We start from the raw sequence: 26,778 nt of genomic DNA, 5'->3' as shown, positions 1-26,778 counted from the left end.
TAGCTTCGCTAATACGATTGTTTTGACAGAACCGTTTGATGAATAGCTCCACGTTTGTTATTTGTTTCTAAAAATTATTTCGCTAAATGTTTATATACTTTTTATATTTTGACAATAGAGGCCCTACCTTTTATCTCACCAACGCCCAGGCAATGCTTCCAATCGATTCCCAGATCCGTTATCTGAACTGACAAAATAATTGTGATCAATCAGATATCAGATTTACCCGAATTTACGCTTCGATCAGTTGATATGGGTCGAAATGTAAAGCCCATTGTTTAAACCCTAAACTAATCCGAATTTAAAGAAACCCGATAGACAGATTTTGGGCAGTTTTAAGATGGCTGACAGTTATCGATTTTATATGTTTTCCATTTACATTACTTTCGAAATTTTAATGAATGTTTACTTACGACAAGATTTTATCTACTAAAAGTAAAGGTCAGATAACAGTACAGCTAACTGAATTTGGAGAGATAAATATTAGCAGATCAGTACAGATCTGTTACTTGGTATTATGAATCAGATACAATTTGCGATCAGATATCTGAAAATTAAGACCTGAATAACCTGAACAGTTGGCCGTTGGAAGCACTACGCAAAGATACACGCTGAAACCAAATCTATAAGTTTTAGGGGGGTAACCTTCAGTATGGAATGTACTTAAACATAAGAAAAATAATATCAACATTTATAAAATATATAAAAAATATACAAAATATGGTACTGATCGTTATAACTTTGCTAAGAGGTAACGCGTCACACTACTCTCGCTTTTAGGTCCTAAATTTAAAAAAAAAACTACTTTCAGAAACGAAGTGGATGTTCATTATAGTCAATTTAATATTCCGATTCACTTATTTATAATTCACTAACTAAAGTATATACGTTATTTGTATTGTTGAAAGTGTTTCAATTTTCAATAACTTGGGCTCGAACTTCTCTGTAATTTCCATAGACATGAATAGCTCGCGGAGAGTTCTTAGTACTTAACTAGATAATTATTTATATGGTCACTGTCGAAACATAATTCTATCATTCGACCTTTAAAAATTTCGCGTCGATAGAATAGGAAAAGTTATACTTACTCATATTACGTTAAATATGGAAATACAAAAGGAAGGGAACTCAATCTATCAGCCTCTATGTTCATAAATAGCTATTTAAAATAAAAACTCGACCAGAAGTGGGCTCATTTTATCCCCCCATATTGCTACATGAATTTAAAATAATTATCTATTTAAATAAAACTTAAAAATTAATTGACTATTAAATGTTTCTGTTTTTTCATTAAAATTTTGCCCCTTTATGCGTTGTTCATTTTCGGTTTGAGACAGAGTTGAGACTTTATTTATAGGTGGAGCAGCGTATTTCTGTTGTTCTGATTAACTCTTTACTCCCTTGCAGAGGCTTAGCTTAATTTATACCTTGTTCCTTTTCGGTTTGAGACACAGAGTTGAGACTTTATTTATAGGTGGAGCAGCGTATTTCTGTTGTTCTGATTAACCCTTTACTCCCTTGCAGAGACTTAGCTTAATTTATACCTTGTTCCTTTTCGGTTTGAGACATAGAGTTGAGACTTTATTTATAGGTGGAGCAGCGTATTTCTGTTGTTCTGATTTACCCTTTACTCCCTTGCAGAGGCTTAGCTTAATTTATACCTTGTTCCTTTTCGGTTTGAGACACAGAGTTGAGACTTTATTTATAGGTGGAGCAGCGTATTTCTGTTGTTCTGATTTACCCTTTACTCCCTTGCAGAGACTTAGCTTAATTTATACCTTGTTCCTTTTCGGTTTGAGACATAGAGTTGAGACTTTATTTATAGGTGGAGCAGCGTGTTTCTGTTATTCTGATAAACCCTTTACTCCCTTGCAGATGATAAGCTTAATTTATATGTGATTCCTTTTCAGTTGAAATATATAGTTGAGATATTTTTAGGTGCCTCGAGAAATCAACACAAACAGCCTACTTGAAAAAATAATGCTTAATTTGGGAATATTATGATGAATTAATAGACAGGTTGAGCAAGCCAGTTGAAAACGTGTAGAAGGGACTTGTAGAGCGTTGACGTAGCTTTGTTGTGTTCAGCCTATTTTCCTACTCGTTTTCGGGTGTTGACTTAAAATTTCTATTGAACCAGAGAGCAAAATTCAAAATTATAAACTTCCCATCCGTTTTTGGATTTATTTGAATTTTCAAACTAACCTGGAAGTTTCCTCTTAAGAATCTTCCGATTGGACAACCAATGTTCATTGTGTTAGTTACGGCGTTTCGTATTTTGTAAACCTCCCCAAAACAAGACCTTAGCTGTTTTATTTTCACGAATTGTCGGCGCGCGCGAGAGAGAAACAAAGACCCCATAGAGAGACATAAGCGAGGGTTCGTCTCAGCAAATTAAAAACAGTGCCATGTGGGTTGTTAGAAGGTCTTCCGTAGACACTCTGCCTCCAGTGTACTGTTACTCGCATTCCAAATACAGCTAGAGTGAAAATAAGCAACCCCTACGCTTAACTAGAATTTGCCGCTTTTATCACGATGAAATTGATAAGATGAAAACATATGTTTCTAAGAGCTGCTCACCATTTGATTGAAAAAATAGGGATTGCAAGTATGCCATTCATGGCCGCCAGAAAGATTTTATTGGCGTGTGTTAAAAATCGCGGGAAATTAAAGAACTGTAACGTGAATTTCGCGGCTTTTTCTGACGTTTCTAAATACTCGGGTAACGAGGCGAGTAGCCAGTACCATTTGAAATTGGATTTGGAGAACAATCAACAAGCCTTCGACAACAAGACTAATTTGGAATTACTCAGGGGCCTTGCAGTTCTGGGAATATGCTCTTCCCAAACCGTTGTTAATAATAGCATGAAAGTAAGTTTTATTTGGTATTCGTATACTATCCAGAAGATTGTATTTAAAACATAGAATTGCTCTGCCAAAACTGGTAAAATTGTAGTTTTTAAAATTCTAAGTACAAAACTACTTTTCAGTGCATTTTGTTTTAAGATCTGGGAAATTTCCCATTTATTGGTCTTTTCAAAACCCTGAAATGAAGAGAAAAAGACATTCTAGAACCTATTAACCCGGGTAGATTTTCCATAATTTGGAATATTTTGCTTTTGCATGGTCAATGTTCCCTATTTTAATTTCGAAGTAGCGTTGCCAGTTCCTTAAAAGCAAATTATCGTACCACAGTCAAAAAATTATCGATCTCAGAAAAAATTCTCGTATGCCTGAAAACTGGCGATAAATTAAAAATTTTGTGAGAAATACTGACGTTTAATTTGTTAAATCAAATTTTTAATAACACTGAAAGTTTGGCCGATTGAAAACTTATATTTAAAAGTCGCAATTTTAACTGGTTTTCAACTAATAAAAACAATTATCGTACATTATCGTACGCGTGAGCTGAATTATCGAAATAATGGTACGATATCGTACGTCATGAAAATTATAGTACGCCCTTAAAATTATCGTTCGTCTGGCAACGTTGTTTCGAAGTGTAACAATTTTGTGAAAAAATTAACTCAAGCGCCATCTATTGAAATTTGTAGGTATTAAAAATATAAAGAAATAGGAGGAACCATGTCTTCTGCACAGCTAAAGTACGAATAATGCGTTTTCGTGTTCTCCAAAGGTATATCCTGAAAATATTTAGCGGCAAAACTGGTTAAAGGGCGAATATTTCCCAATACACACATCTTCAACAAACTTCCACCGCCCAAGATGTACGAGAGCGGAGCCATTTAAGGGGGTTTAATACATCGAATACATTGACGAAACAAAATATTTCAGCTAATTTTATATTATATTTAAAAAAAGGTACTTTCAGAAATAGAGCAAGTGTTTATAACAGTAAATTTTACGTTACGATTCAATAATCTGACCTTAATTCGCCGAAGAGTCGGTTTTCATTATGGAAGATATTTATTTTTCAATAGGCCTTGGTCTCAAGCAAAAATTATCTGGCAAAGGAGAATCCCCGCAATAATTACCGAGAAGCTACAAACAGCGCCAAATTCATTCGTGGCGTATGTGTGAACTTCATAATCAAATCGATAGATTTTTATCTATCAGCTAGTGAAAGGCGGTAATGGCAGCTCCCATGTTTCTCCCAAACTTGCAATACACCGGGGTATTGTGGGAAAGCACGGGCTGGTCCAAGGGCAACGCTGTATAGTTTAGCTTTAGCGTATTATCTGAAAGATTTTGAACGTTGTTTATAGAAGTTAGGACGAATATCGTTATCGTGTAATATAAACAAAGCGCGATACTGTGTAACCTTGCAATGTAATCTGAAGTTGATTAAAAAATTCTAAAAATCAATTAATTAAGCGTTATAAAGTCTTATCGTCCCATAGGTCTTTTCTAGCATTTTTACCAAAATTTTAAATTCAAAATACCTAAAAAAGACAGTTATAATGATTATGCCACCTTAGCAAAAGTCGCTTGATGACTTAGGCCTAAGGTGGTGCCTTGGGTATTAGCTTAGCTGATTATTTATTTATTTATTTACAGTCAGGCTACTGCGGCCCTTAAATTAATTGAGGGGGCACAATTTTACTTTGAATAATATTTATCAAATACATAATTTTAATAAACAGTTAAGATATATATTATATGGACAAGGGATAAGTAAGACCGTTTTAATTTTACATATGTGCCAAGGTGGCGCGTTATTTCAAATTAAAACGGTCTAACTTAACCCTTGTCCATTTACTTGTAAATTTTGACCGCTGGTGGTTTTCCATTGTAAGACTTCTATTCCATTCTGCATTTACTAAATCTGCATTTCCTAAATTAACTAAATTTCACTTCTACTAATTAAATCATTATTACTAACTTTAACAAATTAAAGCCTACTCTTTATAAATAATTATTCTAAAAAGACAACATCTGTAATAATACATTAAGCTACTCTTAAACCACATAAACTCCATATTAATAAATAGATATAACAATAGAATATTAAGCTTAAATCTATTAGACTTTGTGACAACCTATATAATTTCTAAAGAAACCAGCTAACCTAGAATTCAACTAACAACTCATTCCTACACACCTATTTAATTAATTATGTCACAATTACTTCGGGAAATTGAAACAAATTAAATATTTTAATCCACCCTGAGACACAAGGTTCAAAATCTTATACTTCTTACTAAATTTTCGTACAATCTTAACAGTTACACAACACTTTTACCAATTCAAAACATTTTAATGAAGAACATGAGCTATATAATTACCTTTCCCAAAATTTCCTTTCAATTAAAATATTGAAAATTTAAAGCTTTATTTGATCCTCTAGATATTAAAACCAGAGTGACGGGCGATATTTGCATGTTCTAGAGCTTCATTCAACTAACCGCATTACTGAAAATTTACTAATAAATCCTATATTATAAAAACAAATTCCATTTTTTATTCACAGCTATCTCACAGTAACTCATCTCTAACCAAAGCATAAACTGCACCTTGATTTAAGGTCATAGAACAAAACTTCATTTGTGAAAACTCATAAATTATTTACTAAGTAATCTAAAAACTACGGTATATAAACTAAATAATTAATTTTAAACTAAGGTAAGATTTACAGGGGATTATCGATTATAAAGATATAACACCGCGAAATTCCTTAATTTTAGACTCACTCCTTAAACAATTTAAATTAGCATAATATGGTATTTAATCCTAGTCTTAATACTAATCTTAAATTCAACAATCTATAAAATATTTGTCTGGCTAATATTCCACTAACTAACCAAATATTTTTTTCCTAAACTAAAAATCAAAACGTTTAGAAACAAACTTTGTGTAAACCTAACGTCTAACCGTAGCGGCTACCACGCATTTAGCTGGCTAATTCACTTTAGTCTGGCTAATTCACTTCAATAAGTTCAATAAGTTCAATGCAATTACTATTTTTACTATAAAATTTATCAAAAATCATATAAAAAACCTAAAATAATAATAAGATTTTAGTTTTAATTAAACTAATCTAATATTTAAAATAAAACAATAGACTTAAAAAATATACTTAGGAAAATCACTATCCCAAAAAATATATTCATAACTAACTTTGCTTTTTACTTTTTTAAAGAATTAATGAAAAAGGAAGTAAGTAGGGGGTAGCTTTCTTCGTAACTTTGAAACACAATTATCCCAAATATCTTTAAAAACTATTGTGCGTTACACCAAAACGTAAAAGTAAGCTAAATTAAGCTTTTACGATCATAACCTAAGGATGAGAATATTTCCATTTATAATTACAAAACCTGCTAACCTAATTTTGATTATTATAGTCTTACTTGGCGCAACAATTGCCGTTACAATATATTTGATCCATATTTGGAAAAGAATCCCTGAACCATCAATAATTTCTAACCGTTTTTTCGTAAAAGGGTTGTTAGAGCACCTTCATGATTTTTAGTTTAGTACTTTAGTTTGGGTTAGAAAGGAATTTAATTGGGCTAGTACAATTAAAAATATAACATTAGAACATCAGATAAAATTATGGGTACTTCTTTGTCGACAGATCAGTAGCTTCCTCTCTCCTTATTATTAGATCCTTTTTCGCTCCTTGTTACCCAAAGAACACGCCTGTAAATATGTGCCAAACTTCTACGAAACACCCTGTATATTGTTCAACAAATTAACTCTCCCGACAGTAGAAATATATACATTTTTGGTCATAATTAGGACTGGAAGAGTTGCCTATATTTTGAAAAATGATGAACAGATTGGTGAGGGGAATTGTCACCACCCTAAAATTGGTTAAAAACCATTTAAATGGATAGACTATTTAATGAAAATGTTTATACAAAAAATTTCATGTTAATATTTCCCGTATTTGATTTATTATTAGCAACCAAATTTCGTGTTTTATCCCCCCCCCGACTCGAGAATCTCAGTACCGCTTTGTTGAACCTACCTGCAGCGCCATCTCGTGAACGAAATATTATTTGCCCCGGTTTTATCGTTTTTTGGTCGGAACTGTCGTCTGCTACGACATTCTCCTTGTCAATTCAACCGAGTTATACTCGTAGATTGTAGTTTATCGTGTTTTTAAAATGCCTTACACGCTACCCTTTCTCAAATTTTTGCCGCTTCATTCTTTTGGCGCTGCACGTAGGTTCAACCGCGTTTTCTGAAATTTTTGGAGCCGTTTCGGAAAAAGTAGCGTAACTTTTTAAATACTTTTCCAATAACTATAAAATTTCAGGGACATAATCATTAATATATTTTCTATCATTCTGTGTAAAATTTTGGTTTTGGTGACAATTCCCCTTTAATTGCAATGTTTTGTTTCTAACTTTAGTTGTGGGAAATTTTGAGAAAATGCACCGGGGAAACAGTGAGCAACGCGACGCTGCGCAAGACGTTTTATGATCAGTTCATAGGAGGCGATACTCCCGAACAAATGCAAGCATTGGTCAATCGCTTAAGCCAGTGCAGTGTCAAACCGATGATAGTATGCACCATGGAGGAAGACATCGGAGAAAATCATGGGTAATCAGATAACTTAAATATTCCAGAGACACAATGAAAAATGCGCCACTGGGTCAACTAAAGATCTGTAATCATGAATTTGTTTTACCCATGAATATTCAACGGCAATACCCTATTGCCCAAGGTGAAAGGCGGAGCCTGATAAGAACATAAAACTCTGTGATTGGCTGTTAAGGGATAACGAAAAACCTATGTAACCTATATATTTTCGATGACTTATATCAAAATTAGAACGCAAATGATAATCACAATGTTTTTTATATTTTAAAATTAATAGTAATGAAAAAAGCTAATTTTTTCGTAACCCTGTCAGTTTAAGCCCACAGGCGGTAACTACGTGTACATTATATGGGCATAAAACTATTAACAAAGGTTTATAATATATATCTTACAAGATAAGTAAGAGTATATATCAATACTAGTAGTTTCATTCGCTTAAGATAAACACCTTCACTGGGTTCGTTTTTGAAAATTTCGATTGGGATACAAATAGGAAAGTACATCATGTACTTACTTTCTAAAACTATTACCGACCAAAATATTGATTATAAGTAAGTAAATAACTCTAGGTAGTATAATTTTTACTTCTACATCCTCAGGCTTAGTAATCCAGGCCTAAGAGCTATATGCTTCTGCGGTGGCGTAGCCAGGGGGGGGGGGGGGAACGTATGGTAGAATTAGCCTAGCTGATTATAATTATTGTTACCGATATTTCTATTTTGGTCGTACGTACTTATAATTTCATTTATTTTACTTTTGTTTTCAATGATTTCCTCCCCCCCCCCCCCCGAAACAAAATCCTGGCTACACCACTGTGCTTCTGTGATTGTACTCCATTTTAACAAGAGTGTCTTTGCAGGGAAGGATTATACGATAGAAATGTTCAGAGGTTGATGGATTGTTTGAAATTGATCTCTTCATTCGAGTCCGACTGTCCGTTGATGCAAGTCAAAATCACGAGTATCATATCAGCGAACGTTCTGGTGGGTATTGTCAAACGCTTGAATATAAAGTGCAACATGTTTCCCATTTTTGATTTGCCTAATGTACCATATAAATGCTGCAATCTCCTATTGTGCTTCTGTACTCAGTTTAATTTTTGATCTTTAGGTTTCCATATCACAGATGTTAATCAAAACGAACGACTCATTGAATGTTGTGAAATCAGTCGTGGAACAAGTGTCAGGAAAAGTACCTTAAATATATATCTTAAATGGCAATTAATTACAATCAAAATACGATTCTTTTTTATTTTCGCAGAAACCATTGACTAATATGGCCGGTTTGAAAGATGAAGAAAACCAGAGTTTTCAAAATGGAATTTTGAGATTATACAAAGTAGCTCAGGTATGGCACAATTTCAGTAATTTTCAGATATCTTAAGATAATCAGTTAGTCAAATCAGGTTTATCTTTATGCAATCTAAACTGAAATTGTATCTGAACTAATCTGCTATAATTCATATGAATTTTACGTTTAATATATAATATTGTGGAAAGCAAATCAAACTAAATTAATAAACAATTGCAAAGGAATTTAACCGGATATATGTAAAATCGATAAATGAAAGGTAGATGCATCTGTAATATGCCCATCTTCTGTCTGTCGGTTTACAATGAATTCAGATTAGTTATCTGCAATGCATTTTGAACCATAACAACTGATCTGATAATATCTTATCGTAAATGCAGATAATATGATATCTGATCAATCGTAATTATTTCCTGGTAACGCAGCTGATATCTGAGAATCAATTGTAAGCACTATCGTCTACACGTAGTGAAAATTGTTAGAGAGTAAGCAAGGCGAAAGTGACTTCCCACTCATCCCAATCCACTTTTCGGTAAGATATGAGTATTCTACCAGATTTGACGAGTTGTTTAACAGAATCTACTTTGAACGGATCATCTTCCACTAAGCTAAGAGGAACGCCCTCGGCATAGACGCGAGTGTTTGAAATTTGCATAAATAAGTCAACCAACCGCCTCCTAGCGGGAAAATAATGAATTTCGTGTACCCACCATTGAACATCCTTCTTTATACTTAATACTTTCAATTCTTACAGAATGGTGGGAAAAAACCAATAGGTTACACCATAAGTCTATAATAATGTTCCATAAGAATGTCACTTTGGGGAATATTTTAATGAGAGCTAGTAACGAAGTGACGTCATCACAAGAAGAAAATCTCCCCCTAGCGAGGCGCTGTCAAAGGCTACGTGTGACACGTTAGCAAGCGGACGCAAAATTGCGACGAAGCCCGTAATATATATTGTGAATAGCTCTCAGTAAAATTTTTTGATGTGAAGAATAGGACGTGTCAGCCTTATGTAAAATATCATACACTTATGGTCACACCACAAGCTTGAAATTTATCTTAACGAGAAGTATCCATAGATGTCATCAAGATGAGGATTTGAGAAGAATATTTCTAGTGACTGACCGTGCCTGAGGTCCTCTAATTAGTGGACGGCGAGTGTTCTTAGTTTCAAAATCACGCGTCGTCAAGACAACTGATGGAATAAAATTCTTAATATAAATTCTTAATAAATAATTTAATAATCAGGCGCCGTCTGCTTAAAGACCTATAACTCGGTGACGCCACTAGCGGCGAACGTTTCTTCTCAGATCCCCAAATAGAAATCTCCCACCAGATTGGGGAGAAATATTCCGAATCACGGCTCAACTTTTAACGCTTGTAAAACCAATGTAAAATATCAACAATATACTGCAAGTTTAATGAGAAAGATTATTAATACACCGAATAGGTTAAAGATGGCGCTACAAAACACTAGGGCTTACTTCTGTTTAATAACGGCGAGACAAAATTCTAAGAATTCTCACTTCTCAAAATTTTGACGATCCTTCTCGCAGGAGGTAACGTAATCTCTTCTCACGAGTTCTCTTGAGAAGAGTGAGAATGCCTCCGAGCATTCTCACTTGCTCAAAAAGGGGGATTTTATAAATAAAAATGGCAGCTAATATTCTAAGTTTACTTGATGCTGAAGAAAATAAACCACGTGATATTTTTGTGGACGAAAATGAATTTCAGCGAATATAGAATGGTTAGTTAATTTCCGATGAAACATTTCCTTTTAAATTATAAATAAAATGTTTTCTTCCTTCATATATGGTCGTGAAATCGTGTAAAAATAATATTTATGGTCAAAGGCTTAGTTTACAACATTCGTGGCATTCTCGTAAGCCGCCATCTTTAAAAGAAGCTTTTTACATTTGACGCGTTTTAGCGAGTTCTCTGGGGAGAAAAATCCTCAAGAAGAACTCTTCTCAAGAGAAGAATTCCTTCTCAGAATTTTGACGTGCCCCGGGGTACACTTGTGTTAATTGAAACATTCATAAATCAATAATTGAAACATTTCGCACGGAAAATTGTATAGTTGTCCCTGATACAACTCAAAAGGTTTCTTTTAAATAGGAAGCAAAAGAGCGAAATATTCGTCTGCTGGTAGACGCCGAATTCACAAATCTCAACCCAGGAATCAGTTTAATGGCGCTTTCGATGATGACCATTTTCAACCAAACAGAACCTTTCATTTCCAACACTTATCAGTGCTATTTGAAAGTAAGTTAAAAACGTTCCGATACTTCTAAATAGGGGCGTAGGAACCAGGGGGGCAAGGGGGGCAATGCCCCTCCCTAGAATTTTACTGGGAGGGCAACTAATGTTATTGCCCCCTCCAACTTTTTAGTCAGTTGAAATCTTCGCAAGGCTCAAATTATCATTTTAAAAGCATATAAAGCTTATAGAACCTCAACTGTGTTTAAATTTTAGTCTTTTCCCGCCAATGTATATAGTAGTAAAATCTACAAAAGCATTCGGAGAAGCTACACTCCATTAAAAATTCAACTATTCTCCGGACCCCTTTTGGTTTCACTTTGCCCCCTCCAACTTCCAGAACGTTCCTACTCCCCTGCTTCTAAAATTATTTGACATCAATAATGAAATTGAAAAAATCCGTTAAGTACTAGATGTAAAATCCCTTCGTCTAGACCAGCATGTCGTAGAGAACAATCGTTGGTCTATCGTTGTTATATTCATCATATGTAACATAATCACTCAGTAAATTTTCTTTAATGAAACCTTGTTTACGGGATATAACGTAAATTACGAGGAAAAACGCGTCACCAACTTTAGCGGAAGTTAGCGAAACAGATTTTGTACACTTACAGAATTCCTCGCTAGATTCTGGTTTCGACAATTTAAAGTTTCCATGGTATACTTTACATTAGCTCAAGAAATATAAGAATATTCTATTTAAACTTTACTGAAGAAAAATATTTCTTCAGCCACTACACTTAGAGATTTCGTTAGACAATACTAGGGGGCTTTCCCGCTTTTATTTAATAACGAGGCGCGATGTATGCTCGCTGGCACGAGTTAACTGGAACGTGCCCTCAAATATTCCAGATCATAATTTAAATAAAAATTTCGTCTTTCTTTAGGACACGGAGGCTTGCTAGTTCTGTACTTATCCAAAGTGTACTTAGATTTGATCGGATAGTTTAAGTTTCCTTATATTTGGTCGGATAGTTTTCGAGAAACAGCTTTACAACAGAACGCCATGCAGTCGGTTTTCGGATCAAATTTGATCGTCTTTCTGTGTATTATTAGTTGGTTTTCCGTTTAAAATTGAACGGTTAACGGATTAAATTTAGTCGGTCTAAAATTGACAACTTAAATTGACGTAGTCTAAATTTTGCAACCATCTGAACCTGGTAGTGCTGGATACGCCCTTAACGGGCTAAAGGGGTGCAATAACTGGTGGCTTTACCGTGGTGTCGGGGTCCGGCACATTTGACAAATAAGGAAGGTGTTAGCCTGGGTTAAGTGGTCCTATCCCCACCTCCAAATTCAGTCTGAAACTGGGTTTTGGCTCAGGCTAATGGGGGAGTTAGTTTCCATCTGGTAAAGGTCAACTTCGGCAGCTTTGATTCAATATGAGTCTGCGTTGCGGAGTTGGCACAGTTTAGAGAAAATGCTCTCTATACGACACAGCTCCACTTCAACAAGTCTTCGAGTGCCAGCTAATATATGTGATTCGATTTACGCGGGACAAAAACATTTGAATAAAGATCTGTCTCGTGATGTTAAGGGAAACATATATATTGTTCATTTTCGTTTATAAAAATAACTATTTCCCACTCGGATAGGATGCTATTAGAACTCTAGAAACGGAAATGGATATCGTGAATAAATTGGACGTCTGTTTCGGAGCCAAATTGGTGCGTGGAGCCTACATCGACCTGGAAACGGAGAGGGCCCTAAGCATGGGCAAAGATATTCCGATTTGGAATTCGTACGAAGAGACCAACAAATGTTACAATAAGTACGTTAATACTCAATCCACTAATATCATGAGCAGATCGATGCAACTGGGAACAAACAATCGTAGCATTGCGACATGGTGGAGTGATCTTCTACTTATTTTTCTGACCACGCCACCTTTTGTCTCAAATCGGACTACAAGTCTTTTAAAAATTAAAATTAATAATATATTCAAATTTATTAAATAATTTATGACTTCACATTTATTAAATAATTTAAAATTTCACATTTATTAAATTGATAATTTCACATTATTAAATTAATATTTCACACTTATTAAATTGATAATTTCACATTTATTAAATTGATAATTTCACATTTATTAAATTGATAATTTCACATTTATTAAATTGATAATTTCACATTTATTAAATTGATAATTTCACATTTATTAAATTGATAATTTCACATTTATTAAATTGATAATTTCACATTTATTAAATTGATAATTTCACATTTATTAAATTGATAATTTCACATTTATTAAATTGATAATTTCACATTTATAAAACAGTTTAAAATTTCACATTTATAAAACAGTTTAAAATTTCACATTTATAAAACAGTTTAAAATTTCACATTCACAAAAGAATTAAAAATTTCACATTTAATAAATAATTTATAATCTCACATTTGTTAACTAATTTATAATCTCACATTTATTATATAATTTATAATTTCACATTCATTAAATAATTTATAATTTCACATTTATTAAGTAATTTATAATTTCACATTTATTAAATAATTTATAATCTCACATTTGTTAAATAATTTATTATTTCACATTTATTAAGTAATTTATAATTTCAAAATTATAAAAATCAAGTTTCACATTTATAATAAAAATAATAATTCCACATTTAAAAAAAAATAATTCCACATTTAAAAAAAATAATAATTCCACATTTTTAAAAAATAATTATTCCATATTTAAAAAAAAATAATAATTCCACATTTTAAAAAAATAATAATTCCACATTTTAAAATAATTATAATGATTATAAATGATTAATTTCAATTTATTAATAATTCGTGTTGTATTATTTATTTTATTATCTAACGGCGTAAGGCTAGAACCATATTATTTTATTATTATTCAATTCTTTATTCTTATCATTTCTAATTGAATAATAAAATTAACGATTATTAAAATAATTAATTCTATTCATTGTTTGTAAAGGACGTATTGACCAAATTAGCCCCGACCACAATTTTCGAAAAAAGAGTACGACATGGAGATACATGTATCTGTTTAATTTCTCTCAGTTGATTCGATCCGTTCTTGTTGTTATAAATTTAAGGCGTTTTTATCTTAAATTGCGTAAAGGATAAAAATCTGTAAATGCAGCCTTATGCCAAATGGGGGGCATTCCTTCTTAGTTTAGTTCAAAGAACGTTTACGGTTATCAATGAAAATGGCAGCAAATATATTAGTGTTGTTAAAAAAAAATGCGGAAAATTTTCCGCAAATCGGAAAAATAAAAAATAGAAACATGAATTACTTTTTAAGGGTTTTTAATGTTTTAACGATATAAAACGTATAATATCAGTAAACATACTACAAAACATTAATAGTGTTACATTGTTAATCAGTTTTAAACTAGTCTAGAGGTTTAGTTTTACTTTCAGATTCGAAAAAATAAGGCGAAAATGCCGCTTTATTTCAATTTGTAAGCAATATTAGACTAATCATTAAATCTTTTTTTATTTTTTTGCGGAAAAATACGGAAAAATTTCCGGAAAAAAGGTCTCGGTCATTTTCAGACTTACAACACTAAAATGTATGATTTTCCCACTTTCGTTAAAAAAAATCTCTAGGGCATCCATTCATTTAAAAAAGCTGCATACTTGACGTCATAAAAAAGGATTACGTAATTTACATTTTAGGACAAGAATGACAAGATGGCGATCTAAAATCGTGTATTTTCGGGTTAAGTTGATATTTCACATACTTACGTATAGCCACAAGTAACATAATTTAAATAAATATGACAAATTAGTAGAAGCAATAAAAAATATTTAATCCGGAAATTTAGTTGACTTTGTGGGTTTCTCAGTCAAATTCAACTTCAAACAATCCAATAGTAATCGGAAAATTTAGTTTGATGTTGATAAACTCCACACAAAACGCTTTTAGGAATCAAGTTCGAAAAACATTACTTCTAAAGACGAGTAAGTGTTTTCAATAATAAAGTCTATGCCCCGATTGAATAATTAATCAAAATTTTGTTTCCATTTTCGAAATGATTTAAATTTCGATAAGCCTTGGTTTCAAAGTGAGAGAGGATAATATTATTTATGAAAGTTTGATTCATAAAAAAAGTTATTTTATTACTTTTTCTAAAATGAGAGTGTGTCTACAAAATCAGACGCGTAGCGGGTTTTGGTGCGCCAAAACACCACATTATAATGATTCTGTTTTACATTTTAGAGCAGCGAACACTCTGTTAGATGCAGTCAGAGAATCTCAGGCTCGTGTCTTGGTGATTCTCGCCACGCATAATGAAAAGAGCATCTTAGGAGCCTACGAAAAGTAAGACATTTTGTTATATGGCTCAGCAAAACTTCTACCGTGCAACAAACTTTTCAGTCTGCAGGGAATAGATCGTGAAATTGAGTTCGGGTCTACCTGGGTTTACCTTCAAACGTTGCTTACGTTCAATTTATTTCTGTCATTTTAGTTCGATGATTCTGACCTTAAGGTTACCTCCTATATGGCCCTCGTTGTCTAGGCAACAGCAAGATTTCAACATTCAAGAGTCAAGAGCATAGAATAAACCACTCTCATAGAGTGGAAGGCCCTATGCGCTGGAAGCGCATGAAACATTAATCCTAACGGTCCAACTTGTTTTCGAGGCGTGAATAAATATAGTCCGAAGAGCGATGGTGTTGTTTTTACATCTTTTAGAGTATAAACTTACTTTTTTATCCAGATATTGTACAGTACCTTCAGGCCAACTTGATAATTTCACGCCTCGAAAAAAAGACGTTGAGTACGAAAAGTGTTAACAAGTTTCGATGATAGCCTTCCACTCTATGTGAGTGGGCTACTCTATGGTCAAGAGCCACAAAATAATATGGCGTTTCAAAGTGTAAATTGTAGCTTAATAAATTTGGAATGTTATTTAGTTTTAGCTTCTTTAAAGAAATCTAACGAGGAAGATTTTTTACTGCGACTTTGATGTAGATGAACATTAGAGGGCTTTTGCTCTTCGGTTTAATAAAGCCGCGACGTACGCTCGTTGGCACGCTTGAATTAACACGTGACACCGAGAGTGCATCGCGAGCCGTTATTATAAATAAATGAGAAAGCGCCTCAATGTTGTGTAGCGCCATCTACATCATAGTCGGAGTAAAAATCTACCTCCTACCCCGAATTTAAAGAGAGTAGAACCCTCCTCGTTTGTGGGGGTGCGCCTTAGCTTCTCTCTTTTCTCGCTCATGACGCTAGTCTAGAACGATAGTAGAAACACCCAATTCTTCTATTAGAGGAAGTGTGCCCGCCTCGAAGAGGTTTTCTCATTTCAAACCTTTATTGTTTCATATTTAGTGTTTATTTTTTAAATGCACCCTTAATTAATATATAAACAACAATATCAGAGATATGAATTAATTATTTTCATTATAGTTTGGATATTTATTTAAAAATAATTTCCTAATAATGAGGTACGTGGTTTTAGAGAATGAAACAATTGGCGAATAAGTATTTTAGTCCTTTTTAAAAAGGGATAATAAAGCTAAACCCTTAACAAAATTAAAGAAATTTAAAAACTTACTAATAGCTCGTACCGATAGGTCTTCGAGCAAACAAAAAGACGCGAAACTCGGACCAAATAGATCTTCGAGTGAAAAATTAAATAAAATAAAATAGCCAGAAAATCCAACGGTAGACCGGTTTCGTCCTATTTGGGACTCATCAGTACCGTGCTTGCGACTATAACACCGAATAGAGAAACTAAGCCTAAATATTAAAAATTTCAAAACGAGTTGCATAGCAACGGAAAGCCGAATAGGGGGAGAGTGGTGGTTTAGGGTTTAGCTTTATTATCCCTTTTTCATAATGGATTAATCTACATATTCGCTAATTTTTTCATCCTTTACAATGCAGTCCATAGGTGGTTCCTTTTAACTTAACAACAAGGCGTTTTAGTAGATATGAGAAATTAAAGCACTATCAATGCGGGGATACTTTTAGTGGGATAATTCCTCAAAAACCACTGTATTTCACACGTATAACACGTGGTTAGAAAATTGAAGGGAGGGAATTATGTATTGCCCCAAATTGCTAAAAAGGTTATACTCCCTTTAAGAGAAAGAACGACTAGGACACACATTTCATTAATTTAAATGGTTTTAATAAATAAATTGTAGTTCCAGGATGGCGGTGAAAATACAAAATCGAGTAAGTGATACTTCACCACGTTAAAGAGCGACCTATTTTCAAAAGTAACCTAATTATCAAGAGTGTGCCCCTTTCTATACATTCCAATAGAATTCGAGCTTAGGAAATAATGCGCCATCTGCCTTAATATCCGGCAACTAATTGTGTGAAAAAATAGTAGACGACTTTTCAATTCTGGTTGATTCTTTCAGCTGTTGTGCAGAGCTAATTTAGAACGAGCAGACAGCTTTCTTATATTTAATTTAAAACTCTGTCGGTAGGCAGCGATACTTTTGACCAAAATTTAAACTTACACACGAAACCTATACTAAAGATTTATTGAATTCTGCTATCAAGATAGTAGGCTAGACTAAGATGGACTACACACCCACTTCCGGGTTTGTTATTTCCTGTTTTGTATTAAAACGTAGATAGATGGCGGTAGCATTTCCATCAAGTGGCGAATAATCAATAAGTCTGCTAGCCTTCATTCCATTCCCATTTATACCATCCCTTCTCCCTCCTAACTTTTACTTCGCGTGTAACGTTCATTTGAAAACGATTACATTGACACGTTTTGGTGTTGCTATAGCCACGTTCACACGTACCCTCGGAAACGTTTTGCCTCGTTTCGATCTCGCTGCGGTTCTTAGCGTTTGGAAAAACTGTTTGTTCACACGTGAGATTTCCAGTGAGTTTTGAAGAAAATTGGGCATGCGTAGTATAGAAATATAATTAGGAGTTTATCTGCTCACGCATTTGAGTGACGTTTTAAAACATTCTAATTAAAAATGAATGCACCCAGAAGAAATTTGTTGTATTTTTAAACAAATAGACCAAAGGTTGCGAGACATTTTCTTCTAAAAAAGGCATAAAAATGTATTAGGCGCAAAAAAAATCACGATTTTCGATTTTGTTAAAAAAAACGGCTCGTGGTTCACGAAAACCGACTCGATGACGTCACGAATCGCTATCAAAATGGTCGACGAAGCGGTTCAGACGAAGCGATCTGAAACGCTGGGACGCGCAACGGCAGTGTTCAGCGATTTGGTATCTAGGTAAAAGATAAAAGATACTAGGTAAAAGATATTTGTACCTAAGGTTAAAGTATCTAGCGTATCTGTTGATTGTTAGTGGAAAGATACTTTTATCTAGTTCAGCTGTAATTATCTAAACGTGCTATACTGTTTATCTTCTCATACGTATTCGAGAGTTATATTCGCGTATCGGATATTTCCTCGAACACCTATTAACCTAAAATATAGTACCCAGTAAAAATGATTTTATCTAAAGGTAAAAATATCTGTATCTAGATAATAGGTACAGTTTAGATATACAAAACGATTACTATGTACTGTGAGTAGCGACACGAAATTTAACAGAACCTTTCAAAGAAAAGCAGGCATAGACCGAATATCAACAAAACTAACTCAAGACGTTAAATCGACCGATAGTTAGATTCAGAAAGCCAGTGGGTGAGAATTTGCGTGAAGTGAAGTCCAACTTCCCCCCTCAGGCCCGGAATTAGAGAGTGCGGGGCCCTAAATAGTGAGAAGGGGCCCCTTCTCTCAACGCAATCGATGGAAAAAAGAGGGGGCGCACCAATAAGTGCCGCTAAGTACGGGGGGAACCAAAAACGCCCGCTAAGTGCGGGATACCAATAAGGGTCGCTAACTGCGGAATTCAAAAACATGTCGCTAAGTACGGGGGGAACCAAAAACCCCCGCTAAGTGCGGGATACCAATAAGTGTTGCTAACTGCGGGATCCCAAAACATGTCGCTAAGTGCGGGCAAGTGGCGTAGACCAGGGGGGTTCCGGGTCCAGACTTCGGCCACTCCCCATGACGGATTTATGCTGGCCCCCAATAAGTGCCGCTGAGTGCGGCGCTCTAGGCGGTCGCCTTTGTCGCCATGCCCTAGCGCCGACCTTACTTCCCCTACGTCATATCGTCGACCACTTCGTCGTCTTCCTTTATGATAGGATAGTAGTGGAAAGATGGAGAAACACTGAACTCAGCGGTAGTCACCATACTTTCCGTATTAATAGTACCCACTCATTTATGCGAAATACTAATTAAATTACATTCATGACGGCAAACGACGATGTCCGTCATGTTAAGAGTAGATGTTTCTTTTAAAGTCTGACCAGGGGTGGATTGGGAAGGTGGGCTGGTGAGCGTTATCTCACGGGGCCTCGACCAAAATTACCCTTTAGTTCGACTGGGGACCGCTTGAAAAGTGATTTTTGGGGGGCCGCAAGCCTTTAGTACCCACTTCACGAAAAAGGCGCCTGTCCGCCCCCTGAGTTTGACTCTTGCGCTACAAACGTTAATAATGCTCAGTGTTTCTCTCAGAAACGATTCCTCGGGTGAAGGTAACTAGGCTCAGGGTGGTTTTTACCAGACAAACGTGTGTGTGATGTCCATTGGCAAGCTCTTAACGCCCGGGAGGTAGGTATTCCCCCCGAAGAGATGCCTGAAAGAAACCCAGATAATGCTTAATTCAAACTAAAAACATAATTACGTTCGTTTTCACTCTTTGTACCTGGTATATCTTTTTATCGATGTATTAAAATATAACTACCAAAACAAGAAAGATACAGATAAGGAACGTCGCAGATATAGCCCCTCAAAAAAGATAGATACCAAAGGGCAATAATTTAGATACATAAGATACATTCTTTGCAAACAGATACGGAAAAAAGGTATGTGTAAGAGATTTTTTTATATCTGTGTTCGCCTGAACAAAGTTAGTATCTTTTACCCACAATAGTATCTTGTACCTAAAAAAAGTACCTAAAAACGTAGCTAGATCCGTTTCTATATATCGCTGAACACTGCGCAACGGTCACTGTTCACCCGACGGGATACAAACGTTGCGGGAGCACTCGCAACGTTGCAGTGGGTATGTGTGAACGCGGCTTATTCTCGCGCAGTTTCTAGTATTCGGTTTAGAATCGTGTGCTTTTCAGATGAAAAGCGCAAGATCCATCTTCGTATAAATTTAAATTCTGCAGGGTTGTTCGACATTTTCCTCCACCTTTCAAAGGAAATATAATCTCCAAGGCCACAACAAATACGAAAGGTCATACATGTAGGAGTTCATGGTCAATATGGAAATATTTTGGGGCTGGGGTACCAGAAAAACTAGAGGTTTTATTATCTTTAAAAGAGAACTACTGGAGGGTTGTTTTATTAAAAGGGTGGGCCTGACAAGGAAAATAGTAATGACACTATGACACTAGCCTTCCACTAAAAATATTATGATGTCAGGTATAAGTTATATAACTTATATATAAAGCTGGTGGAGACCGTGCTGTAGACATTTTTACCTTTAACTGAATGTTCCCATAAAATTCTTTAAAATAAATATTTTATTACTTTTAGGATTGATGCCATGAATCTGTCTAAGAAGGAATTAGAATGCATTAGCTTTGCTCAACTTTATGGCATGTGCGATCAGATTACGTTTCCGTTAGGTAAGAATTTTAAGGGCCGCAAGGGTGTTTCCTCAGGAAGGAGGGTTTTACAAATCCCACAATGTGACTGGAAGGATTTGCCATCACAAGGTATTTTCACCACGATTTGTCAAACGCCGGTGTGGGCCTTTATGTTATCTGGTGTTAAGTTATGGAAATCACGATTCAATTTACAAACATTTTAAATTAAAACTAATTTTTTTTTATTTTACTTTTTATACATAGCATTTTCGGGTGTAAAGGTGTACAAGTCTATTCCTTATGGTCCTTTAGACGAAGCGTTGCCATACTTGGCAAGAAGGGCTTCGGAAAACAAAACCATCTTTGCCAGAGCCAAAAAGGAAAGAAGCCTTCTGTTCAAAGAGTTGAAGTCACGCGTGAAACCAGAAATATTGTCAAAATAAACTTTTAAGAAGTTTAAGCAATTTTCAATTCAGTTTGCTAACTAGAGCTTTTCCAACATACTTTTTGAAAATTTGTCATTTTCTAATAAGCAGGGTGCACTACGAACAAGTTAAGAGTTTTAACAATACTAAAGTGAAAATTTTGTAATTTATTGACTATTGTCTAAGCGGACATTTTGTTTTCTGGTATCCTGGTTGACCAAATTTGAATAAATCTGCTATACAAATTAACTCGAGTTCTTTAATAGGGATGCACCGATATATCGGTCTATTTTTCTAATATCGGTAACTATGCCGAAATTTCTCGATACCGGTATTAAAAAATATTTTCATGAAACACTTTTAAAAATAAGATTCATTAATTCTCGATTAACTAATTGATGATAATATTTTATTTGATTTGCCGCGCCACGTACGCCAGACTTCAGATCATATTGTTTGTACACACAATCCTAAGGATTTGTGTGTATTAGTCTCACCATGAATTTATTCATTTTAAAATGAATAAATTCATGGTCTCACGTACAGTGTAGCCGATGCCGCCGTGTCGCGCATATCTCTTCAACGGTTAGGGCAAGAAGAGTCAATGATATCTCGTTCGAGTGTACATACATCGCCATTGATAGTCTTTCACAATTTTTTTAAATCGAAGCCCAAGAAGTTGGGCATTTGCCCAATTTACCGCTTTCGGTAGTTGGGCTTTGTGTGGTAGATAATTTGTTAAAAATTAAGTCCGGTAACGTTAAAAAAATATTATTGGTTTATTATTAATATTCGGTTATATCAATAAATATTAATAATTAAATAATAATGTTCGTGGTTTTGTATTTCCGCCTGAAAATCGACATTACGTTCCTTAATTTAAGTCCGATTTTCATTAAAGTTATATTTTTGAATAGCTGTGGTTTCCATATAACCTAGAATTGCAGTTACGTTGCTTAATTATAATTCTAAGTAAGGTTTTTTGGACAGCGTTTACGTACCCCCCGCAACTTCCAACATTGGAAATACGCGTGGTTATAGACTATACGCGAATTTCTCTCTGGCATTTTCCAATGCCGTTCTAATATGACCCAAAGTAACAAATAAGTGTGACACTTATCGGAATAATACGTGATGCTTACAACGTATGACCTGAAAATCAAATAAGTGTGACACTTATTGGAGGCCGTTCTAATATGACCCAAATTAACACAGAAGTGTGACACTTTTCGGAGTAATACGTGATGCTTGCAACGTGTGACCAGAAGTAACCAATAAGAGGGACACTGAACGTGTTACTATAAGTAACAAATAAATGTGATACTCAAGGTCTGACCAGAACTAACAAATAAGTCAAAGTGCAAATGCAAATAAGTATGGCCGTGGATATATATTGGTTATGTCACCGGCGTTGCAGGTTGCTGTAAATAGCTGAAACAAACTTAACACATCAGGAGGATTGTGTGTATTCCGACCGTCGTACGTCTTGTTTACAAGTGTAAACCATTAAAAAACAACGTTATTCGATTTGTGATAGAAAATATGTATCAAACAAATTGATATGCTCTTGCAAAAGTTTTTAATCAAACATTAGAATAAAATGGTATGACAGTGCACTGAACCGTCTTTTACAATGATTTTGTCATACTTGACTGTATACACTACTGTTATGATAAATAACTTTGTTAATATTATCGACCCTAAGTTTTTGAATCGAAAGGCAGTGTTGATTCAAGAAAAGGACTGGCGAAAGTACAGCGCTAAATCCACCCGGTGGCAGAAAAGAGAAACTTAACGCGTCCCGCAATGCATGGTGCCAGCTGCTGTGGTAAGAGAGAGGTGCGTAGAGAGAGAAAGGGGGAAGGAAGAAGCTTCAATTTATCTCTACCAGGTGTCGATACTATCGCCTGATTTCGTCTTTTTCGCCCGTCCAGTTGTGGTACAAAGGGTGCTATGCGCGTTTCAAACTTAGAGGTTATAGGCTTATGCCTATACCCATATCTTTTACGCTCTTCTGGTAGATCTCTTACACTCATTGAGTTGGGAATATAGTACTTCTATACTCAGTTCCCGGTTAAGAAAGGCAAAGTATCTAGAACATTTGGCGGAAGGATACTAGCATTAATTTCCGGTAAATCGGCTTTGGGAATTTCATAATTTATACATGTATTTGATGGTTAAGGGCACTTTCTTGAAATCACGTGCGAAGCGACACAGTTATCATTACTCGGTGGTGTCATCTACCACTAGCGGTGAGAAACGTAAAATCATTATTTTATCAGGAAACTGATTTCGATTTGAAATGCTAATTTAGGCGTAGCAAATAAAGTTCGTAATTTGAACAAAACCTTTTCATGGCATAAGTAAGCTTAAAATAACATTTTTATGATAATTAAAGACGTGGGATACTAAACTAATGGTTTGAAATCAAGATTCCCTGTTAAAATGATCGATTTAGTAAAGAATTGGCTAAAAGCTTTTGATACTCCATTATGAAGGAGGGTTTGTAGTGGAGAAGCTATAGACTTTTTACAACAATAACCGCTTTCATGATAATTCGTTAACAGCAAAAGGTTTGATAATTATTAGCAAAAGATTAAGAATTTATCCTTCAGAAAATGTTGTTAAAATCCTTTAAAGCAATCATCTATCATTGCCACCTATATTTTGAGACGGCCCCTTTTATTAGAGATGGCCATGGATCTATAGTCAGTTGCAGGCTAAGAAAGTCAAATACCTCAGACCATTTCCGGCCAGTCGACCGCGCGAAATTTGAATTCGACCACTTTACGGTCAGTTTAAAATTTCGTGATTTTCATCGTCTTTTCGCGCCCTCTAGGAACCGAAATTGGATTTTTTTTTAATTTCATTTTGTCATGAGTTTAATAACTGAATATAGCCGAATTATTTTGCTAAAGAAAGTTCGATAATGGAAGCTCCAAATATTTTAAATAGCCCAAGAGGTTACTATAAAAAGCACGATAAAGGTTTATTGTTAACAAGTAAAGAGAAAAACGTAATTTTAAACGTCTGTAGCTCATTAAGACAACGTTAGCCCCAAGAAACCGTGGTAGCTATTTTAAAAGAAACTGCCGATTTAACTGGTAAGAGGTAGAAATAAATTTACAAAATTTAATAATTATACATACTATTTTAAGTTTAAGAATAATAGGAATGCCTTATCTTTTAAATTTTCTCGCCACCACAATTATTAAATTTAAAAATAAAGATTCCAATTTTCGTTTCTAGATGGCGCTAAAAGACGACGAAAAGAGCAAAATTCGAATTTGACCGTAAAGTGGCTAAATTCAAATTTAGCGTGGTGGAATGACCGGAAATGATCTGAGGCATCCTTGCGCTGATTGTACTATATATTTTGTCTTTCTTAGCCTACAACTGACTATATCAGATTCTTCGAAAAATGCGACTTTACTGGAGAGCGTGGCGCCATCTATTTATGTCAAAGGTAACTAAAAATTAAAAGAGATAACCTCGTCAGAGAGCCATTGTAGAGTATTATAATTAGATACCTTTTCTAGGGAATCGCATGAAACCACAGATGACGCGTACATTTCTACCCCGTGTTTAGATAGCGTTACTGTCGTACGCCAACCAATGAAAAGCACAGGCTAAAGGAACGGTTCTAATCGACTCGCACCGAAATAATATAAAAATCGTTATTTCTCCGATTTCTATGGCGCATCTGGTCCCTAACATCTAGGAGCAACAAACACAACACCCCACACAAGAAGAACAAAACCCGTAAAATGTCGTGCATTTTCTTGTGTACAATTTTCATTGGTTAGACGCTTTAGCGCCAGCTGCCGTCGGAAAGGGAAAATTCCGAAATTGACCTTACGAGGCTTAGCGAAATTCAAAACGCTTTCGAAAGGAAAACTAACGCTTAGTTTGGCCACGGCCAACTTCGACACTCGCGCAATGGCAGCTATGCCATTCGTTAACCTACGAACAAAAATATATCTCTGTTCTGAGCACCCCTAAAGGAAAATTATTTTTAGAATAGGGTTTGCATTGAAGCCAATATCTAGGCCAATATAAAAACGAGCGTGGTGCTGAACGCCGATAGTTTATAGCAGGGTTTATAGCGGGAAAATTCTTGTTCATGGAAATTCGGCGAATGGGTTGGCCACTATTCCGTGAGTGTCAAAGTTGGCAGTGGTTTGGCAATTATTAAAAAATGTAATGCCATTTTTCTTTTTGCTGTGTTAAAACTAAATTTTGACATGGCCGTTTATTTTTTATTATGAATTTAAAATATCTTTTGGTTGTTTTAGTAAAATAGGTTTTTACTCAACGTATGAATTTCGCTCTCGACATGTAACTTTTCTCGATATAAATACATTTTAATTGCTTTTATTTTCAATGAAGTTTTGATTCACTTAAAAGTCTTAAATCCAAATCAGTCTGTAACGGCTTTTGTTATATGGCTATAATATAATAATAGTACTATTATAATACAATAGGTTGGAAATATGGTACATTTTGGTACTATATAGTACGCTCTCAAAACAATAGTACCATTTATATTATGATGCAAAATTATGGTAATTGTACCATAATTATAGTACCTATGGCAACGCTGCTGATCTTATATCAAAGACAGGGGGGAGAGATGACGACCAGGAACTCCGGCGACTACAACGCCCCCGGGCGGGGAGAGAGAGAGAGAGAGAGAGAGAGAGAGAGAGAGAGAGAGAGAGAGAGAGAGAGAGAGAGAGAGAGAGAGAGAGAGAGAGAGAGAGAGAGAGAGAGAGAGAGAGAGAGAGAGAGAGAGAGAGAGAGAGAGAGAGAGAGAGAGAGAGAGAGAGAGAGAGAGAGAGAGAGAGAGAGAGAGAGAGAGAGAGAGAGAGAGAGAGAGAGAGAGAGAGAGAGAGAGAGAGAGAGAGAGAGAGAGAGAGAGAGAGAGAGAGAGAGAGAGAGAGAGAGAGAGAGAGAGAGAGAGAGAGAGAGAGAGAGAGAGAGAGAGAGAGAGAGAGAGAGAGAGAGAGAGAGAGAGAGAGAGAGAGAGAGAGAGAGAGAGAGAGAGAGAGAGAGAGAGAGAGAGAGAGAGAGAGAGAGAGAGAGAGAGAGAGAGAGAGAGAGAGAGAGAGAGAGAGAGAGAGAGAGAGAGAGAGAGAGAGAGAGAGAGAGAGAGAGAGAGAGAGAGAGAGAGAGAGAGAGAGAGAGAGAGAGAGAGAGAGAGAGAGAGAGAGAGAGAGAGAGAGAGAGAGAGAGAGAGAGAGAGAGAGAGAGAGAGAGAGAGAGAGAGAGAGAGAGAGAGAGAGAGAGAGAGAGAGAGAGAGAGAGAGAGAGAGAGAGAGAGAGAGAGAGAGAGAGAGAGAGAGAGAGAGAGAGAGAGAGAGAGAGAGAGAGAGAGAGAGAGAGAGAGAGAGAGAGAGAGAGAGAGAGAGAGAGAGAGAGAGAGAGAGAGAGAGAGAGAGAGAGAGAGAGAGAGAGAGAGAGAGAGAGAGAGAGAGAGAGAGAGAGAGAGAGAGAGAGAGAGAGAGAGAGAGAGAGAGAGAGAGAGAGAGAGAGAGAGAGAGAGAGAGAGAGAGAGAGAGAGAGAGAGAGAGAGAGAGAGAGAGAGAGAGAGAGAGAGAGAGAGAGAGAGAGAGAGAGAGAGAGAGAGAGAGAGAGAGAGAGAGAGAGAGAGAGAGAGAGAGAGAGAGAGAGAG

General features: G+C 35.4%; 1 protein-coding gene across 1 annotated transcript; it reads left to right on the top strand.

The window, feature by feature from the left end:
- The first annotated feature begins 2,567 nt into the window (after positions 1 to 2,567).
- On the top strand, positions 2,568 to 21,313 carry LOC149925380 (hydroxyproline dehydrogenase-like). The gene is made up of 10 exons (XM_090160733.1): positions 2,568 to 2,871; positions 7,319 to 7,509; positions 8,369 to 8,492; positions 8,620 to 8,700; positions 8,770 to 8,856; positions 10,945 to 11,091; positions 12,681 to 12,856; positions 15,290 to 15,391; positions 20,626 to 20,717; positions 20,943 to 21,313. The coding sequence occupies exons 1-10, from the start codon at positions 2,611 to 2,613 to the stop codon at positions 21,119 to 21,121; spliced, it is 1,440 nt and encodes a 479-aa protein (XP_090016859.1). The 5' UTR covers positions 2,568 to 2,610; the 3' UTR covers positions 21,122 to 21,313.
- The last annotated feature ends 5,465 nt before the right edge of the window (positions 21,314 to 26,778 follow it).

Source organism: Leiobunum rupestre, chromosome 10 (assembly GCF_980474605.1).
Source record: "Leiobunum rupestre chromosome 10, qqLeiRupe1.1.hap1, whole genome shotgun sequence".
NCBI lineage: Eukaryota > Metazoa > Arthropoda > Arachnida > Opiliones > Sclerosomatidae > Leiobunum > Leiobunum rupestre.
Note: the sequence above shows the minus strand (reverse complement) of the source record. Positions and strands in the feature narration are given on the sequence as shown.

Excerpts from the sequence above, each read along its gene's own strand:
- LOC149925380 (XM_090160733.1), top strand. The coding sequence starts at position 2,611 with ATGCCATTCATGGCCGCCAGAAAGATTTTATTGGCGTGTGTTAAAAAT. Across the intron at positions 7,510-8,368 it reads GACATCGGAGAAAATCATGG|GGAAGGATTATACGATAGAA; the intron begins GTAATCAGATAA and ends GTGTCTTTGCAG. Across the intron at positions 11,092-12,680 it reads CTTATCAGTGCTATTTGAAA|GATGCTATTAGAACTCTAGA; the intron begins GTAAGTTAAAAA and ends CCACTCGGATAG.